The sequence below is a fragment of the Falco cherrug genome, chromosome 12 (assembly GCF_023634085.1).
Source record: "Falco cherrug isolate bFalChe1 chromosome 12, bFalChe1.pri, whole genome shotgun sequence".
Taxonomy (NCBI): domain Eukaryota; kingdom Metazoa; phylum Chordata; class Aves; order Falconiformes; family Falconidae; genus Falco; species Falco cherrug.
Genome location: NC_073708.1, coordinates 18,735,627 through 18,757,096, shown reverse-complemented (window position 1 = coordinate 18,757,096; position 21,470 = coordinate 18,735,627). Strand labels below are relative to the sequence as shown.

General features: G+C 42.5%; 1 protein-coding gene across 2 annotated transcripts in view; it reads right to left on the bottom strand.

Moving 5' to 3' along the window:
- Positions 1–21,097, bottom strand: part of COL24A1 (collagen type XXIV alpha 1 chain) — a 147,578-nt gene extending 126,481 nt beyond the window's left edge. For both annotated transcript variants that reach the window (XM_055725022.1, XM_055725023.1), the window contains exons 1-3: positions 20,844–21,097; positions 14,167–14,228; positions 6,301–7,607 (exon numbers count right to left, since the gene is read on the bottom strand). In XM_055725022.1, coding sequence (XP_055580997.1) covers positions 6,301–7,607; positions 14,167–14,228; positions 20,844–20,899 — 1,425 coding nt within the window. In that variant the 5' untranslated portion in view covers positions 20,900–21,097. The remainder of the gene's footprint in view (positions 1–6,300; positions 7,608–14,166; positions 14,229–20,843) is intronic.
- Positions 21,098–21,470: the final 373 nt, after the last annotated feature.

The following is a 21,470-nucleotide window of genomic DNA, read 5'->3' as shown; positions in this document are numbered from 1 at the left end:
GCCTCTCAGCTGTATTTTTCTGAAATAGTAAGACTCTGTGTTTAATAACAACAACAAAACAAACAAAAAAAAATGTAGCAGACACACAGAAAGCTCTTAACCTGGCATTCTTGTGCAGGTCCATAAACATACCTGAAACAGCACAGAGAGATCCGACCCTGCCACTGCTGAAGTAGTATGCTTTCTATGTCCTCTCAAATTGTAAATTAAGAGATGCACTTTTGTTAAAAAATTATCCTGGGACTACAAAGGGAAACATTGTATTTTTTATTAAGTAAAATAGTTGCAAATAACGTACATTCTTTTGCAATTTGTAGTAAAATTCCTCTATATCCCTGTTTCATATGCTTTCTACATTTCCTTAAAAATACATCAATAGCCAAACCCTGCCATTTTCCTCATAGAAATCTTAATGAGTATTTATTAAGATCCCTGATCTTTGCTGCTGATTTATTGCACAAGAGCAGGGAGAACATCTTTTCCCTGTGTGACTTCTTATTTTTTTTTAAATATTACCTGCTTCCTTTGGAAATAAAAAACCAACCAACCAAACCACCAAACAAACTGAAAAAAAAACCCACAAAAAACCCCCATACCCCAACCCCCCCACACACTGTGACTACACTAATTCATAACTAATTATCTCTCTATCTAAAAAAAAACACAGGAAAAGAAGAAAATTTAATCCCAACCAAGCCCTCAGCAATCCCTAAAAGAAGCAGTAAAATATATTTTGAACTATGCAGCCAGAGATTAATAATGTTTTCTCAAGGCTTTCTAAAACAAAGCCAATCATTGTAGATGAAGTCTCTGGCTGACAGTAATAAGCAATCCAGGTGTTTGATTAATGTATTAACAAGGACTCTACTTAACCAGAGTATATTACTCCTTAACCTCCAGCTGAGACTCCTCCCGGCAACTCAAGCAACATCTCTGCTGACAGCAGACTTAGTAGAGCACAGGTATGTCTTCCTGGAAATGCTTTTCCAACTAGTTGTAATAAGTTTTTCCACCCCATGTACTACTTCAACCTGTGAAAGCAACTACAACTTCAAGTCAGCATGAACGATTTTAGACTAGCTAGGAAGCTATTTATGCCTCTTAAGGCATCCATGTAAGTCACAGAAGTCAACATCTGAGAGAGTGAGCCAATCTCTCTTAAACCAAGGAATCAGTCATTTGTTTGGGTAGCTTTTCCTCCAACTGCTGGAAACAGTAATTAAACAAATCTGAAGCAATTAAAAGTGTTAATGTGTTTTTTTGCATTTGACATTTTAACCTCCAACAAAAAAATAGTGACTAAGTATTACTGACACAATTTTAAAATTCATTTATTTAGTAAGACCAGTTTGCTCAAAACAGATCATATATACCTTAAGAAAGGTACTACAATTTACTGTCCTTAGGAATTGTAAAAATTTCATTTAGCTGTTGAGGGGAGAAGCTCAAGTTCCAGGTAATCATGGCTTAATCCTGAAACAATAAAAGTAGATGCTACTCTTCCAGAAATTTTCACTATCTTTCAAATATTCATTGGGAGGAATGTAATTAATGGTGAACTTTCACAGACATTTTCTAGGATACTGAAGCCCTTCTATGGATGCATGTGTTTTAAACTTGCCCTACACCAGGGGTAATAGGAAGCATTTCATTTACATGTAACAAGGCCCTAAGATTTCAGATGCATGGCAGTAAATTCTGCATTAAATAGTTAAAACTGCACAGGCACATGCTGATCCAGTTGCCATTCAATACCTAAATTATATTCACTGAAGTTTCTCTTGCAAACAGCTATGAAGTTTCTCTTTAAAAGAAATTTGACTACACCACAACCACTCCATCTCAGCTCACCTCAATTAATTAAACATGTATTTATGAGTTTAATGTCTGATTGATCAAATACCTAAGGAAGGCAGTCCTTCAGCAAAACACAACACCCATGAACCTTCCTGCACATCATCAGCAAAATACCTGAAATACAGCAGGGAAGTAAACAGAAACATCAGGCTCCAAATCTCTTCTAAAAATCTCTCCACGAAAGGAAATTCCACTTCTAACTTTGCCAATATCACTTGTTCTATTGCGCAGCTCTGATGAGCTATGTTTTCCTTATGGCCCACCTAAAAATTTCTACTCTGTCTTGCCATACTCTCTGTGAACTGGCAGAAATATCTTTATTAACTCACCCTTCGCAGAACTATAACATTTGTCCCTTACTTTCATTACTAAACACACTTTTGTTTTAACCTTTGCTCGGAATCGTATTTTCTACTGTTACTGCAACCTGCTGCAATCCTTCCAGTCTGTCTACATACTTTTTAAAGCTCTTCATCCAAACCTGAGGACACTTTTCCAAACTACAGCCTCAGCACACCCAAACCAGTAGAAATATAGCCTGACACTCATCACTCTTGGTAATGTATCAAGCATCACATTGGTAAAGATGCATTTATTCTCTAGTGCACTGTAACACCACTATCATCCTCATCTGAATGCCTAACCAATCACTCCCCCATCCTCTACTTGCGCTTTTAATTCCTGTAGTACTGAACTTTCATCCCATCAGTTTTAGACCATCTGGAATTCTGATTCTGTCACTCAGAATTCTTCTACCTACTCCTAGCATGCTTTGTCTACCTTTTTAAAGCATATTACTTCATACAGATACTGATTTAATTATTGAGCAACAAGGATCCTACCAAATATCAATGTCCACCTATTTTTTCTTCTTGCTTCATTTGCATTTCACTGGAAATGATACAAAACCTACACGCTTCTCTTTCCACATGCCCTAGAGCAGGAAGTCACCTGTGCATGATTAACCTCTTTTCTTTACAGCTGTGGAAGTCTTTCCCTTTCTCTGTCAGGAATTCCTACAACACCCAAAGCAACGTTATCAACATCAGAGGAATATATATATATGGCTTTAGGTTATGAATTAAAGCTTTTCAATATTGTTGTGCAGAAGACAGGGAAACTGCATCAGTTTCAGGTGAATTAAATGACATGTTTAAGACTAACATTATCTTCTTGCTACTAGAAAAAAAATAGCAAGAATCTTAAGTTTATCTGAATCAGCAGATGCTGAGGTTTCTCAGCCTGAGGGTTACCTGCAGAGCTAAAATGCATGAGCCTCCGCGAGCAAATTTGTTCACCAGAAATAAGCTAAACCAAGCTAAAGTGTGAAAAGGTAGCTAAGAGTGAAAGGGTAGCTGACGCTACCCTTACTGCTGTTTATTTAGCACCACATTAAGGATCTCTGAACTTCCCTCTCTCTGGGTTCTCTTTCTCACACCTCTTGGCTGGAATAAAAGCACTTCATCCAGGACTCAATTCTGCCTAATGCAGGGCTTGCAATTCCAGTTACTCCTGGCAATATCTCCAGATGCTTCTCCTTTCCAACTAGATAGCCTAAGGAACACCACCTTTTGGCCTTCTACTATTTCTCTTCCTGGCTAAGCATCTTCACAATCCAGAAAGCTTTTCCAATAGAGGAAACTAATTCCTAGCTCATTTCTCAGGGGAAGCCAAATCCTGTGCAATTACCTACCAGCAAGTCACCTAAATCAACTCTTGAGCTCACATCAACCACTCCTTCTACTAGTGTGGGACTATGAATCATGTTACTGCAAACTGCTTTAGGGCTATGCAATGAAGAATATCAGTTTGAAAGTTAAACAGCTAAAAATACACACCAGGTTTATTTTTTTAATCTTTATACACTGCCAACACCCTCTGCAACACAAAAAGGAGTGGCTCATCAGATGAACAGAGCAGCTTTCCCTATAAACTAGTGGTCTACACACTGTTCCACTTTAAATTCACTTTGCGTTTTTGTAGGGGATTTTGGTCATTGCAACTTCTAGAATTTCAATCAGGGTCTTAATAGTTTTGAAGAAATAGGTGCCTTTTTTCATATGGTATCCATAAATGAAAGCCTGAATTCTGGAGCCCTGCTTTGCCGTGGTGGGTGAATTCCACAGCTGTGGGATTCATGGAATACAAGGGGCCTAATTGTACGAGGCAAGAATCGGTGGTGGTAGATGATTAAAAGCTACAACAAAACTGAGGAGCTCAAGAACCACAAAAGCTAGTTCTTGTCTGTCGACTCCAACAGAATGAACATTATTTCTGAGTTGAAATCTTCAAAGAAGATTCAAATCAACCACAACATAACAAAAGAAGAAGGAAAAAAACGGGGGGGTGGGGAGTGGTGGTTTTCATGCCTCTTCAGGATTTTCTGCTGCGAGAGACATTTTCAAGTTTCCTCAGTGTCGCTTTTTCAGGCTCCCCATTGGTAAGACTGTGGGTACTTATGTATTAAAGTGTTAGCGCCACACCTATTAAAACTGGATTAGCTCTGGTCTTCTCTACATGAGTGTAATAGACTGAGAAAGCAAACCAAAATCACCTCTTCAGGTCTGCGGCCAACAGCAGTGGCTGGTACTGTGCCACATAACCTCCATACAGCACAATTCTTTACAAAATCTTATGTGCACAAGACCATGCAGAGGCTCTACTCCCTTTCGCATCAACACCTCCAGCAGCACAATGCTTCAGCTTTGCCTGTTTCAGTGGGTGCTGCTGGCCACTTCAAGCCAAACTAGTGCCCACAAAGGTCTAGATTAACCTCCGAGCTCTGCCACAGATCTCTAAGACCTTGGGCATGTAATTTAAATCCTGACTGAGAAAAACTTTTCAGCCCAAATGCACCATGTTCATTGCCAGACTACACCAAATGCAAGGTCTGCTCTAACTGCCGCCTTAGATGAGACAAACGTCTACTTCCCCAGTCTGTAAAACAGGCATAGAAAATGGTAACATAGACATCTTTGAACTCTCAAAATCAGCTGTCATCTTTGACACTGTATGTATAGTGTCTGTGTCCAGAAAAATCAAACCACCCAAGTATTTGCTTGCCATTTCTTAGTAATGCAAACAAGAAACACCGTTACCAGCAAGTATTTCTGTGCCACGTAAAAAAGAATTGATTTAACTTTCTTGGCTGTAACTGACTGAAATCACAACGTACAAGCTATGTACTAAAATGAAAAGCTTCCATTAGCAGTTACTAAACATCCTAAGCTCCAAAAATGGAAATTAACCTCATGTTGATGACAGCTACATACTTAGGGATACGTCCCCGTAAAAACTATCATAAGGGACATAAAGAGAAAAAAAAAGTCTGACTTCACATTGAAAAAAAGATTAAGCAAGAGTACCCCTGGACTAATGTGAATTAATTGTTAACACATATTTCAATTCTGTAACAATCCCTTTACATCTTCTGGATCCTGTTTAGAGTAAAAATTGAACTTCTAAATAGGTTTTCAGTTGCTGACTACCTTAAGAAAAAAGAAATTTCAGTGCTGAAAGAACACACGCAATAAATTTATGGGCACATTCAAATGTATATTAGGAACTGCTTAACATATCAAATTGCTTTCCAGTAACAACCACACAAATGCACATGCACAAAAATAAAGAAGAGCAAGTGGAATTATCTACTCCACACTAATTTAAACATCTTAACCAAAAACTCAAACAAGCACTAACTATCGTATTTCCCAGGCTAAGCAGGAACTGCTTTTCTTTTTGTCTGTAGCTTTATACATATTGATTCCATTGTAATGTATTAAAACATTTATGAGCCTTGTGCACACAATAACAAAGGACAAACAGGTTTCTATTAAAAGCTCTACTGTGTATTTGTAATTGTTTCAGGGATTACTTACCCTGTAAACTGAAAAAACATCACAAAATCTTGTAAGACTGTTCTAAAATTAATTTTACATACAGGTTTGCATGACCCCATAACCTTGGGTTACGAGTTGTTTTATCAGTCTAGATTCTGCAGTTGGACTCTTTCTACAGCTATGAATTCTGAGCATTGCTCAACTGAGAAAACTATGTCAGTCTCCCAAACAGCCTGGTTGTTCTTTTCATGAATCGGTGTCTACATGTGTACTGTATGAATGTATCCTGTAATTTTATTAAGTGAACAGTCTCCATAATTAACAGTTACAAACATCTGTCTGCATTTCAAATTTTAAAAAAGTCTGGGTTGCCTACCACCTCACCAGAATGTGAATGTCTGTATTCTTCCAGTAAACAAAAATATACAACATTTACACCAAAATTACATGCGGGAAAGAGACATACTTAAAGCAGACAAACATTTGTACAGTACAGCCAGAAGTTGCAGTCACAGCTTTGGCATGCTTTGCGAGGTTTGTTTCAAAGCCTCTGTTAAATGTATGTTGCTGTATTATAGTAAAAAGAGTAGTAAAGATAACTTACAGGAGGTCCAGTTTCCCCCTTTGGACCTCTGACACTTTCCATTTCAAGTATTTTGTCAAGATCTTCATAGTCATAAGCATAATTATCAATACCAATTTCATAACTGTTTTCCTTGTGATAAGTCTCATCAGCATCATGAAATGCCCCTTCCTGCCCCGGACTGAGCTGATTATCCAGAGAGAGGTCAGCAGGCAAACGGTACAGGGTTGTGTTGAAGAATTGCTGCATTTTGCTTGGTTCACCTAAATGCTGTTTTGCTTTGTCCATTCCCTTGCTTTTAGTTTTACTCTGTTTTACAGGGGAGATCAGAGAAAGCTCACTTTGCCTGTCTGCATCTTCTGGGGTATCATCTAAAGTATTTGGATACGATCCTGTGGGGGAATTAGTGATGTTTCTTTTTTTGCTTGTCTCTTGCTGACGAAAAGGCAGATTGATGTTTTCCTGGAGTTCCATTTCAGGCCAAGCTTCCAGCAACGGAGGTTTGGCTTCTGCAAACTCTGATGCAGAGATGTTTCTTGACTCAAAGTATTCTGGTAGAAAATGAATCTGAGAAACACTGGTAACAGGAATGTTTGATGCTTCTTTACTTCTATAAGCCGATATATCTTCTGACTGGTTTTTCTCATCAATCATCATCTTCGAAAAAATATCCAACTCATCTGACACATGTGGAGCTCCTAGCACAGATCGATAGGTTTCAGCCTGGCGACACTGCTGTTTCACATATTTACAATAGTTTGCAGAGGCTTCCGCAGAGGGAATAATATCTAGCTGACATATAACTCCTTCAAAGCCGACAGAGTGAGAGTTCATCCTTCCCAGGGTAAATAAACCATCCAAATCAAATGTCTCCGCTGCAGAAATTACTTCCCTGCTATAGTACTTCTTTCCACACTCCACAAGTATCGAGACAGTCTTGTCTCTAATGTCAATGGCAAACAAATGCCATTGTTCATTATGAACACTATAATCAAAGTATACAGACTGCTTCCCTCCAGTGTACACCACTACCTTTCTTGGTAGCAGCTGGACACCAAACTGCAGTCTACTTTTGTTCCTAATACTGAAAAGGAAAGCATTATTCACTCTGTAAGAGTACAACCCAACCAATATGGTGAACTGATGCCCTAGATTTGATGGTATGACTTGAATGACGGGGGACTCAATATATGCATCACTAGTTAGTACAACTCCTGATATGGTTAGACGAACACCCTGAGGTAACAGAGATGATGTTGAGGGCACCGTTGTCTCTGAGGGCTGTTGAACATCTTTCACAAGGCCTAGTTGATGAAGAACATCTATTGCTGTAAAAAGAAATAAAGGCATACTGTTGATTTCATTTACAAGCTTATAAATTCAGACCCATATAAACTAATGTACACACATCATCTTAACAATCCTGTACTTCCCAGAGCATATATGCTGCACACAGCAAGGTCAACAAATCCCTAGCGTAAGGCACACCATCTTTCACATAAATCAAGCAAACAAAGCCAGAAAAATTTTCCATCTTAAAAAAAAAAAAAAGAAAAACACACAGAAAGGCCTACGTAATGCCCATTGTATATTAATTCATTTATGAAACAAAAATCCCCATTTTCTGTCTTCAACCTTTTCACAATAGTCAATGAACACACTTTGTTAGTTCCTTATTTATTTGGCTAATACTGCCTACTGAGTGGATAATATTTTAATTATTTTTTCTCATGTAAAAACCTTCTGCAATAAAACTGTGCTTTTCTTCTTTATCTGAGAAGTTAAATGAAAACATTTGAGAGGAAGGTTGCTTTGTTTTTAAGAATGGACAAGCTATTTATAACACAGTAACACCTCAGCAGAGCACCAAAAGATAGTCACTGGCTCAAAGCAAAATACAAAGTTAAGCTTTGCTGAGGCTGGGGAGCTACTACTACGTGCTGCAGAGGCAATTCAACTGGTACCTGGGAAGAATTGTTGCTCTCCTCCCAGCAGGCGTGGCCCTGTACCATTGCAGAGCTGGCTTCAGAGGGAATTGTTTTCCCAGTGCGATCACCCTTGATTGTATGTATCTGTGCCAAAGTTAGTCAGACTAAAAGAAAACAAAAGATCTTTCCAAGGGGAGATGCAACAGAGCATGCCACTGCCTCCTTTCCCTCCACATAATTTACTTGTAAGGGTCAAGGATGAAGTGAACTCCACAGAAGTGGTGAGGAGCAAGGAAAGAGGACAAATGTCAAGACCCAAGGGGCAGTGCTCCCATCTTCTGGCTCATCTGTCCTTGCAGAGAACACAGGGCTGCAGCTACCCATGCAAGATAGTGAAAGTGCACTCCAGAGCCGGAGACAGCAGTGGACATTAAGACGACAGAGAAACCAGCTGTCCTACCAATTTATGTCCTACAGATTTGGCTTTGGCATACAGAAGTCCGGATAGGACTTCACAGGACTCTGTAGGACCTTGCTACAGAGTGGAATGGGCAGTGGTGTTTTTACTGGTGGATTCTCTAGTGTCTTATATGTGAGCTTTGTGCTTTAACCCTTTCCTTAGCCTGGACCTTACAGTATCTCCATCTTTCACCTAGCTAAATGGGTAGGTTCAAGTAATGGGTAGAAATAAAATTATCTAGCCTCCTGAAAAACTGGCATCATATCTGACCTGGGGTAAGAAATTAAAGCCATGTTCCTCCTAAAGGTCAAAGATGACCAGATTAATTTGGTATTGCCTAAATCAGATTCAGGCATGTAGGTTGGTGGGCATAAACACCTTCTTCCTTCAGGAAGAATATAAAGACACTGTTAGATACCTTACGATACAGCTGAAACAGAAACACTACAAGGCTTTACTAGGAGCTAAACCACACGTCCCCAGCAGTTTTCCTGTAGTGTCACAAAATAAGACAGGACTTATAACATTAATTGGCAAAATTTGTCTGAGTGTTTGTGAAAGGTGCTACAGAAACACTGCAGAGACTGAGATAACACAGAGTCATGGAAATACACAACAAGAAAGTTGGGGGGTAAAACACACGACATGAGAAAAGGCTGAAGGAGACACATGTTTGGCCTGGAAATGGGCAAGGTTTGGGAAAACTAATTACAGTTGGCCATTATTTAAATTGGGGTTATAGGGAAAACAGAGAAAAGCTGAGAAGTAACAGGCACGAGCTGCAACACAAGAAATTGCAGCTCTGTACAAAGAAAAAGCATTCTCACCACAAAAGTACTTAAGTGCTGGACCGGGGGGCAACGACATTGCATAAGCTCCATTCTTGGAAACTTTCAAAGCCCAACTGGACAGGACCCAGCAACCTGAACTAACTTCAACATTGACCTTGATCTCAGCAGGAGGTAGGCCCAGATGAGTTCAAGATCCCTCTAACATAAGTTTTCTGATTTTCTATGCAAGGGGAAACAGAACATCGTAGTCTTCATAAATAGCATTGCACAGAAGATATCATCTTTCCCTCCGCCCTAACTGGAACAACTAGCTAGACTTAAACTTCAGTGAACTGCCTATATTAAAAATTACTAGTAGTGTCTAACAGTTACACTGATCTAATAAGCCTGACTGGGAAGAGACTGGCACTTCCCATAGCATTTAGCTGAGGGTACTTTTACTATGCACGTTGTGCTTACGTTAAGTAAATAAAGCTATTAAATGGCCTAAAAAAAATTTGGAGTAACCACGAAAAATTAAGAATTCTCTGCTATATTAAGAGAAAAGAGCAACTGAAACAAATGGATGTTCACTCTTAGTGGAAAGCAGGTTTCCTTTCCCAGTCTTCCCTTTCTCTGTTTACTGAACGTATTCATAGCAAACTTTAAGAATAGACAGATGTTGGCTTAGTTTCAGTGGTAAGTTATGAAAAGAGCCTGAGATTTCCTTGAGAGTGGTTTATAAATTGGAACCAAAAGCATCAACCTGAATGCACTGTACATCTTGAAAATTAATTACACACCTTGTAGTGTTTCTAGTCATGTTTGAGATTCATGGACCTGCCAAGATTATCCTGGCAGGTAGCCACCACAGACAGAGGTATGGAGAAAGCATATCTTTGCAGAAAGTCATGTGTACGCCAATTTCTCAAGATGTTTTGCCTCAGAGCAATTAATTTACTATGGCTGTATTTATATCCATCAAACTGATAACAGAGGTCAGGTTATAGTAGAGCTTCGAAGCACAATACATCTGCTAATGAACCACTACACTTTCCCAGGACCCCGGTCCTGCATGGTCTGCATGTAGTTAGGGAGAAGAAAGCTCTGCTTGTATTGCCCTTGTGAAAGCTAGGAAGAAACACAGATCCTGGGCTCTGGGCAATGCAGAGGTGTTACACAAGCTAATAATACCCCAAGGCTGGAGATACTGCTCCAGCATCTTCTGTGGCCTGACTGGACCAGCTGACTGCACAAAGCATAGCTAACACTGCCTAAATATCACATCCTAACCTGAAATATTTGGCAAGTACTGGTATTTTAAAATATTTATAATTATATATTCGTATCTAAAAATAACTACACATGATCTGTCAAAAGCATTATAAATTGAAGTATAAACCAAAAAGCTTAAATTGCCTTAAAACAGTAAATTTAAAAGTTACATTCAAAAGCATTGCTACTAAATCTCAAACTACGAGCAAAATTGCCAAAATTTTGGCAGTTCTGATTTGAAAACAGGACACTGTTTAGAAGTTATTAAAAAAAGGAAAGTCAGCTGAGAGCATGATGAGAACTAAGATACATTCTCCACATCCTGCAAACAGATTTCTGTGAACAATGACAGGTCCCGAGAAAGCTAAACACAAATAAATGCTGTGTAAAAAATGACAGCAAAAGATTAACTATCAACTAATTATTCCTTGCTGACTTGCCGCCTGTTAACCCACCATCAAGCCAAAAGGCTGTTCCAAACATTTTTGGCCGGTTGTTTCATTTCAGGTCCAACATGTATTTTTATTTTATTTGAAGGCTTTCAGAAGCTCTTGGCAGTACACAGGGTTTTGGGAACAGGCAACTCGCTCAACTCTTCTTCCCAGCATGACAACCACTATTTTTTTTTACCTATCAGTAGTCAGTTTTCTTTGTTTACCCATGTCTGCACAACATCTGTCTTCACTTACTGTTCAGTCAACCCATTAGTCCCCCAAATTGTAACAGCTCCTCTTCTTGAAGGAAAAGTTGTTTGGGGTTTTTGGTATCAAGTACTTTCCTTCCACCTTCTAGGAGGACTTGAAAAATTCACAACATCACTGCATCATGAGGAGAGGGAAAACCTAATGTGGGCTTTGGCAAAAAATCTGACCCTCTTGTGGCACAAAGAAACCCCAAAAAGGAACTGAGGGAGGATGAGGAGATTTGGCTATTTGACCATCCCACACTCCTGTTCAGTCTCTCCTGTTCATTTTCCACATTCCTCCATACTTATGACTACTCTGAAGGCAGGATATTTGGGGTGCTCTCCCCATTTCAGCAATCTTAGTATACACATCGCTCATTTTCCCTTTACCAGTATGGGTAAGGGAAAGACAATAATTCATCAGTCAGCTCCACCAGAACTCAGAGTAATTGCTTATTAGGTTGCTCATTTCCCAGGGGATGCTGCATCTGTAGATGGGTAAATTAAGATACTTGCCTGTTAAGACACCAGGCCAAGTGACTGGAATAAGAAAGCCAACCAGACACACCGAGTCTGTGTGTCCTTGAGCCACACTCAGAGTACTACGCCTAAAAGGCTGAGGCTGTATCTTGACATGTATTTCACTGAACACAATTTATAGCGGCCTACCAAAACAAACAAGGCATAGCTTCTCAGGCAAAGCATGCACAGGCTGTCCCATCAGCTCAGGAAAGAAATAATTTTAATTATTCTAGCTAGCATCTTCATATTTGGCAGAATACTGAAGTTGTTATTAAAACTTTATTGGAAGTTGTATTTTGAAAAAAAAAAAAGTATTAACATATTCCTAACGGGCAGACAACCCTGTTCCTGACAAACGCTAAGCACTGCAAATGGAATAGTGCTAGCTCTGTAGGTTATATACTGAGATTGAAGGATTTACTTGAGCTGCTCTTTTTTTGAGGTTTCCTCAATCTGCTGTTCTCCAAATCGCTTTTTGCAACTTCGTTTACACACTGTGCAAATAAAGTGCATGAGGGAACAGATTCACCCACTGGCAGGGAGTTGCACCAAGGTTCAATGTGCTGTTTTGATCCCAAGCAAACACTTAAACCACAATGCAGTTAGGTATGGAAATCTGTGCACAGGGGGTGCAGGGGAGTTTCTGTTCAGTAAGGTTTCTCACATGGCTATCTAGAAATGCTGTGGAGTAATTTTTTTTTAAAAAAGAAAAAAAAAAGAGTAGGAAAACTCTTTTGTCTGCTGGTGACAAAATAAAAAATAATCAAATATATGCATGTCAAGACTGGAGGCTTTACCCCATTTCTGCTAAGCTCTGTGTATGGACATACTCTTGACCAAGAGGCAAATAAGCCTCAGACTGTACCCACCGCCCCGTAATGCTGCCACCCCCCAGCCCTGCAGCCTTCACAGTCCTCGCCTGAGGTTTCATTGGAAAAGCAATTCTCAGGCAGAGACACATGAGAAGCGGGTGAAATTGTTTATTTCCTTGCAAAGGAGGAGGGTGGGCTGGAGAGGTGAAGACAACTCAAACCATCATTGCACACCTGCCTCTGGCATCCCTCACCTGCTCCTGCTACACTGGAAAAGTGCAAACGGCCTCCCTGAAGCAGCCTCTTCCCTTTCCACCCCCGCAGGCCTGGAGCAGGGCAGGCCACACACATCTATGGGTGCTGCTCCTCCTCCAGTTAGAACTTGGCTCAGCTGTTAGAAAAATCCGGGGAAGTCCCACCACCACAAAAGCATATGTCCCCCATTGAGCTGAATGTGAAAAACCAACCAGCCTTTACCAGGCAAACAACAAGCAACTAATGGAAGGCAGAACTACAAAGAGAAGGGGGGGGGGGGAAAAGCAACCTGCAACTGGAAGAAAAAAAAAACAAAACACCAAAACCCAACCAAGCTTTGCCAGTCGCACAGAATGATGAGAAGGAAAACATCATTGGTGAGAATAACAGTGGGAGGCTGCCGAGATATCCCACAGGGCTCCAGCAAAATGTTATCAGGAATGAGTCTTCTCTTAACCACGCAACCCAGCTGTTTGTATTCAGCTGAGTATTTGCAGTTAACACACTTACCAACCAAGGATGACCTATTTCTTGTTTCACATGTACAATGAAGGAACGTGGCAGAGAACTGATGCTGCCACCCTCCTGGCAGATAAAAAAATTACTAAAACGGCATGTTTCTCCACCACTTCGGGACACTAATATTCCCACAGTGCTCTTTAGTGCAAGCTGCACATCTGGTGCAGTTATAACAGCTGGCAGATTAAAAAAGAAACTAAAAACAAGACAACCCTATTTCCTCACTAACATCTGCATCTGAATGCAAACCCAAATGAACACACAATTTCATTTTTTGCTTTAATGGTGCCAGCCTAGACTAAGCCTTTATTATATACAGTGGTTTGCTTGCACAGCCCTAAGTGCAAAGGTAACTCAGTCATAGCTTGCCACCCCCAAGGACACCCACTTGCAGTGACACAATCAAAGCCTTTTCACTGTACAAGGCTTCTCTTTTATGGAAAGCTTGCTTAAATATGTAAGTAATTTCATAGACAGAAAATCTGAGTAATTTTCAAAAGGTCATCTTTTCCAAACCGGTTGCTTTAAACTTTTGCTCTCATTATGCTGTAGCTGGTATTTTCTTTTAAGTCACCATTAAGGAGCTGAACCTAAGGTCACTAGTAACAACAGTCATTTATGCTTTTCTTCTAGTAACAGATTACACAAGTGTTCTTCTCACCTTGTTTGGGTACTTGCGCAACACCCACAGCTATACATACTGCAATAAAAAGGAGAGTTTTCCTAAAAAGGAAAGAAAAACAAGAACACATGAGAAAACATCTACAGTTTCAGAACTCCAAGGAATTAGAATCTTGATTCAACATTGAAAGTCAATGGCATAATACCATTGACTTCAGCAAGTCTTGGATCAAAGCCATCACATTGTACAACTTTCCACTGATGCTGAGAAGGCGTTTTACACAAAGATCAAGGATTATGTACACCCTCATATAGAGTACATATATTTTACACTGGCTTTTATTAATAAAGTAACTGCATCTGGTTTATATTTTCTTGCAGCAGTCTTCAAATATGAAGGCTACTATGTAGTAAATTTCTTCCTGGAAAGAAAAAAAATAATTACTGTAAAGAAACTATAAAATAAATGACAATTTAATGCCTGTAGAGATCATTGGATACTTTTGACTTGCTATCAGTCTTGTCACTGAATCACAACACTTTATCAACTGCAAATGTTGTGTCACACTTTTGTTCCTGTTTTGTAATATGACAAAATTTTATAATACATGCTCTTCACAAAGTAAAAAAAATCCCATTCCATCACATTTTGACTTGAAACTTCATGCTTACTTGGAAGAATGCAATACTGATAGGTACCATAGGCTCATCAGTTGCGATGAACATATACAAGGTTGTCACAGATTATGTGCTCAAAATTTGCTTTAAGTGAAAAGTGTTAGATGTTGGGCAAAGAACACATTTTTACCATAGTTAAAAACAGACTGCTAGTTTTTACTCAATTCTCATATTAGCATCTAATCACACTCTTATCAGTGACTGAATCTTCTGTTAAATGAGAACTACGCTTTCTGTTAGCATTAGACATCCAGACACAGAAACAGATCTATGTAACAATTATAGTAACCTCTATCTAATTGGTTCTAAGAAGAAATATTTCTAAAATATCAGAAACATAGTTCTGATACTAACTACTCCACTCACACTTGAGCCTCAGCTCAACCCTCTTGCTCCTTAATGTATGTAACCTCATTGTTTTTTCATAATATTAAACGCTGCATTGACTAAAAGTGTTTGCTGGACCATGCCAGAGAGTGCTTGAGTATCTGGAATAAACAGTATTTGAAAGTAACACAGTTGCAATTGAACACCTGTCATTTCATGTGATGTAGCTTTGACAGCTAATTAGTCAGATTTGCACAGCAGAAAAAAAAAAAAAAACACCCTGCAGGAAGAAAACTCTACCACTTTATACAGGAACATATGGTTCAAACAGCCATGATAGACAAGTGCCTTAACCTCAGTGTTCACTGCCAGGTTCCCTTCAGCTCATAGGATAACGTATGCATAAACCAAGTATTAGTAATGCTACAGTGACAAGAAATCATACTACAATTTAAATATTTACATATATGTACGTACACAGAGAGAGCGCAGTACTTAGTGAAAAAATCTTAATGTTCCATTCAAGGTTTTGCAATTCAGACATTCTAGAAACATCCAAGTGTATGAAAATCACAGAGCAAAAATCTGGTTTTATCAATTTGCTCAGTGAAACAAAGAAAGAACAAAAAGAACAAAGTCAAAATTCACTGATCTAGCAGAGGATGGGTTGATTACTTACCTGCCTCCACTTAGGCAGTTTTACTGTGGGGCTTCACCCCAGTTTTCAAGCCATGCTCCCCTTAGGGGAAGGGGGTACTTCACAGCTGGTGCTACTGCTTCTCGTGGGCCCCCTTCCCCAGCCCAGCCTGACCCAGACAGCAGGTAGCTCTCAACTGCCCCCTCTCCAAGCCCAGCCCTTGACAGACACTTGCCAACCAAAGCCCAATGGCTGAGCCTTCCCCGGTTCCTGCCTTGAGGGGAAAAAAAAAAATAATCATCCCTGGCAAATGCTGGGAGGAGAAAGAGAACATTATAGACCCAACCAATTCCCATTCCTTACGGGTGTGTTTGTTCAAACAACAACTTAAAAAGTGCACCGTCCACCACCACCCACTCTCCGGCTGCCAAACCTGCCTGCTCTCCTTTTCACCTGACCAGCAGCCTGGACATCATGCATAAATTGACACACTGATTTTCAGGCAAAACACTTATTTAAACAGGATTTCAAATTATGGGGGCAGGGAAGAGAAACTTTATAAAATTAGACTAAACCTGTTTTTCTTGCAATGATATATCTTAAAGAGCATCCATTCTTCAAAATATCTGCTCAAAGTTTTCAAAGCAAATAAGTGGGCTGGATCTTGGACAAAATCGGGTCCATTGGTTATGCACCTACATATGTGTTTGCATATTGTGAAAGCTTAAGTTTTGGCAATCAGAACAAATTAATAATTTAAAGAACAGTAAGGCATGATAATGGGAATATTTCACCATTGGTATTGCCACTGCAAAACTGCAGATACACCATGGGTTTTTTTACAAGAAATTGCACAGAATGTACAGGATATTAAAAAATATGCATCATTGCTCCAGTCCTAATCGCAGAAGGGGAGCAGGGTGGAAACTACTCCTCAGATCCCAGTGCGCTTGTAAGGGCATGTTTAATTAACCAGTCCAGTCCCTAGCTATTCCTCTCTTCAGGCTTTCTCCTGCTACAGCCATGAAATGTCTGCTGGAGTAGTTCTGCCACTCCTGCAAAAGACCCAATATTGACTGCTGTCCAAACAGCAAGTCAGATAAGGGATGCTCACTTTGTTTTTTTCAACTCTGAAGGCTAGAATTCAAGTTCGTAGTTTCTGCGTCACACAGTGCATCATCTAATGAGAAGCTCAGTGACAGGAGATTGCTGTGTTAGGAGGAAAGTGCACACATTGCACTGTATCAGCTAAAACTCGGGACAACTCTTTATTTATTTAACTTGGGTTATTAACATGGGTGCAAAATGGATTCACAATTAAAACCAGCATAAGACATTTTAGTTAACTCCAAAGTCAGGATGCTCAAAGAACCTCAGAGCCCAAAATGCAAACATGACCCCTCTCAACATTACAACAGCCTCTTCCACAGTGTCAGCCAGGGACAAGCTGTGTGTCAGGTATCTGCCTCCATCACCTCCCAGCAAATGTAGGAAGGCAAGAAATTCCAAAATGCTCCCAGGGCTCTAAATTACACAGATGTAACTGGATATACAGAAACATTTAGTAAGAGGTAAAGACAAATGTCTGGCTTACACAGTGCACTCTAGCTAATGTCAAGAACAGATGAGTGATCAGCTAAGAGAAAAAACAGTGACCAGAGACAACCATAGGGCTAGAGGTTCTCTAATGTGTGGGAAAAGTTAGTCTTCCTTCTACCTTTTTTTACAAGTAAAACTTTTTGTAAATGAAACCATGTGCAACCTAAAGTGAAGCTGTACTTCCATGAGGGAAGCCCTCCATGGCCAAAGATTAAAAAAAAATACATAAATTCTGTGTTTCTGAGAGAATCCATTCACAGACACACACACACACACACCCTTTCCTGGTCAAAAACTTCTAAGCTGCAGAGCGGCCAGTTCTCAGTCTCCATTCTCCCACCAGCACTGCCACTAAGCCACCAGGCTCCCTGCTGTGTAATGCATACATGGCCTGATCCATCATCTGCTGTAGCTGCAAGGAACAAAGCAAGCAGCATGCAGAAACCCTGGACAGCACACCTTAGCTGGCCCCTAGCTCTTGGGGAGACTTGCCCTGTTGGGACACAACAACAGAAAAATGCAAAAGCATGTGGCAAGGAAGATGGCAGCTGACTTGAATGCTGGCTGCTTTTCCCCACTTAACATCACATATGAAGCTGTAACAAACTCCTTGGCTATGTCCTGTCCTAGAACCTAGGTATCTCTTGAGTTTCCTCTCCTCTTCCTACCTCTTCATCCTCTCTCCTATTTTACAGGCAAGCACAAGCTGGGGGCAACTATATATTTGTTTGGAGGAAAGCACTAGCTATTCCACCACTTAAAATACAGCTTATCTGTCTGATAATCTTTGACATCTTGTGGCTGTTTGCCTCTTCCTATGACTGGACAGTGACTATCTGTGTTTATTTTTTCCCATTAGTGGTGACAGATTGATGAGGAGACTGATAAGCTTCAAAGCAAGTTGTGGCAAGCAACAATGAAGAATTCCATCCTCTGAAGGCTATTCAGCAGTGTACAGAGCTTGGGTTTGGTCAGTGCATGGCAGTAGCCTCTTCATTCCAAGCTACTTTCCTAAACCTCAAGCTTAAAGGAAAAATACCACTACCTGGCTGCTAGAGAAGGCACGAAAATCTGTTGCCAGTGTCACTGACACAGATGCATTCAACCCTGTGCTCATCATCAGTGAGGATGGTTTAACCACCAGCACCTGCCCCCGTGCACTGGCTCATTGGATCTCCTCCAAGGACCACTGGGGAAAATGGCCCAATTTGCATCCATCAGGCCTGAGGAGTGCTTTGGGAAAGGCGATAGCACCTTGTGGACAGAGATGCCCTGGGCCACTCAAAGACCCCAGGCTGTTAAAAACCTTAAAGATCTGAAAATAAAGCTATCTTCCTTTGCTTCTATCATGAGATTAGCCAGCAGGTCCAGGGCTGCTTGCCAATTTTTAAGAGACCTACTATCAACATGGCTTTCTGAAAGGACACAACAGCCTCCAAAGCCTCTCCTGGGTGACAGCTGCACACCCTATGGGCACAGATGCCACTGTGCACCTAACCAGCAAGGGGAAAGCTCCCAAATCCTTTGCTGCAAGTTCACAGTTTGAAAGAAGAGGGAAAGGGAGAGACACAAGACAAGGTGAGAGTTAGAGAATGAAAAGACATATTTTCTTTCCTTTTGAGGCAGCATGGCCTAAAAAGAACCCTCAACAGCACTGTGGTTCAGAGAAAGGAGGCTCCCTGCCTGGTGGCCTGAACACTCTCTGGGCAGCATTTGGCTTAAGATGAGAAATTACCACATCCAGAAGAACAGTCAACTCTGTCAGTATTTCTAAAAGGAGAAAAAATGATGAAAAAATGTGATTTTATAACCATTTTATGAGTACATCCCTGATTTCTTACGCTAGTTTTCTTGTCTAGATAGGGTACACTGTTCTTGTCTATATTAAGGTAAAAGCATACAGCTCAAATTCCCGCCCCCATGAAAGACTCTTCTTTCAGGGCTTCTTTCTGTATGTTTTGTAGATGGCTCTTCAAACATTCTACAACTTGGCACTCTCAAGAAACAAGGGTAACACAAGGCTGGTTATGTTTTAAAATCAAGTATTCAGTCAACAAATGTGGCAAGAGATTTAGGAGTCATGCAGCTGTGGGCATTTTATTTATTTAACCTGCAGAGACAGCCCTATACAGACAGCAGGTCTGACCTAATGGCATTTCCACAAAAAGGTGGTCTAGGTTGCAAGGAACTGACTGATTTGATATATGCTAAGGAAACCTGACCCCTTCACAAAGAATTCCGATTTCTTAACGCAGGCAAGCAACCAGGTTGCTTTCTCTATAGTCAAGTAAATTAGGTAAACAAGATAGAAGCATATCGTTACACATGCTGAAGCTATCTCTGATTTTGAACTCAGGTAAACTGCATCTCTGCTACTGTTCTATTTTACCATGATTCAATGTATGTTTCTCTATCAGCAATATCCTTTTACAGATATCAAATAAACCCCTTTTTTAAATTACAGTCAAGACAATTCCTGAGGTCCCACAGCCACAGCCATTAAACACACAGATCTCCTGGGAAGGCCACCTTCAGGCAGCCACATAACTGCTCACAAGCGTTCAAGCGCACCCAGATTACACACTAGGCACGCTCCAGCAGCATAATCCTCGCTACAACAATCCTTCTCTCTGTCCCACTCGGAGCTCTCGGTAAACTTAAACCACAGCCAGAATAAAATAAACACTTTACAAAACGAGACGCATACCGGTAACCTCTATAATATCATTACAACTATCAAAAGTTCACAATCATCTTGCCTAGGCTGCTTTCAGGCAAACTACAGAGGAGAGCCGAGCTCTACCTTTGCATCGCAATTGACGAAGCATTAGAAGTACCTCTGCCTATTGCAGAGCATGGAAATACGGGGCACCTCAGCTGATCGTCCCTGTTAACAGAAGAGCAGACTCGGCTCTTGAACGTGAATTCTGCAGATTTTGTCCGCTCGCTGTGTTTCAACAGCTGGGTACCAGAAAGGAGATCACGCAGCCGTGCTCCTGGCGGCGCAGCGGCACCCCGGGCCCCAGGGCCCCGCTGCCGCCCGGGTGCAGGGCTGCGCTGGCCCCCGGGGCCGCCTGCCCCGCTCCGCGCTCCCCGCAGCCGGGCTGCCCGCCGCGGCACCGTGACACGGGGGCGCTGGACGGGACCGGGAGCATCCCGGCAAGCAAGAGGGAGAGACAAGGGAGAGCGCGGCACCGCCGGCGGCACAGGCGGGCTCCGTGCGGAGAGCCGGCACCCCGCAGCCCCCGCCGCTCCCCCGGGGGCACCTGGCACCTCGCGGGGCTACGGCTGGAGCTCGGAGGGTAGGGGTGTACGGACAGCCCGCCGGGGCCGCCGTCCGCTGCCCCCAGGAGGGGAACTGAGCCGCAGCCCGCGGCCCCTGCCCGGCCCCGCGGCGGGGTGGCGGTGCGGTGCGCCCCGTCGCCGGCGGCCGGGGCAGCGGGGCCCGCCGTCACGCCTCCCCGGCTCCCGCTTACGTTTGTTCCGCGGGAGAGATGCGTCCTCGCCTTGTCCTCTCGGCTCCCAAATGCATTTGTATGCATTTGCCCGGGCAGCGGGGATCCGAGGGAAAGCCGGAGCCGAGCGCCGCGCCGCCGCTGGGTCAGGTCCTGTCCATGAAACCCCGCCGGCCCCGAGGTCTCCGCCGAGCTCCGCGCAAGCCCGAGGGCGGCCCGCGTACGGCCCGCGGGGGCGGGCACGGCGGGGGCGGAGGGGGGAGGGGGCGGGGGGCGCCGGGGGCTGGGTGGCGGGGGAGCCCCGCGGCTGCCCGCGGCGTGCGGCGGCGGAGCGGCGCTGCAGCCGCCTGCCCCGGCACCGGCGGCGCGCCCGCCTGCCCGGTGTTAAATTTCAGCGCCGGCTGCCTGGCGATTACATCAGCAGACACGGCCCCCGGGGCGGGCCGGCCCGGCCGCGCGTGCTGTCCCGCGCGGGTCCCCGCGGGCGCCGGACCCGCCGGCGGCCCCGGGGCGTGCAGGGCCGGGCCGAGCCGAACCGGGCACCATCCGCCGTCCGCCCGCCCCGGCAGCGGCGGGGCCGGGGAGCGGAGCGGAGCGGGCGGCCCAGGTGCGCCCGGCAGCGCCGCTGCCCGCGTTGGGGCGGGAAAG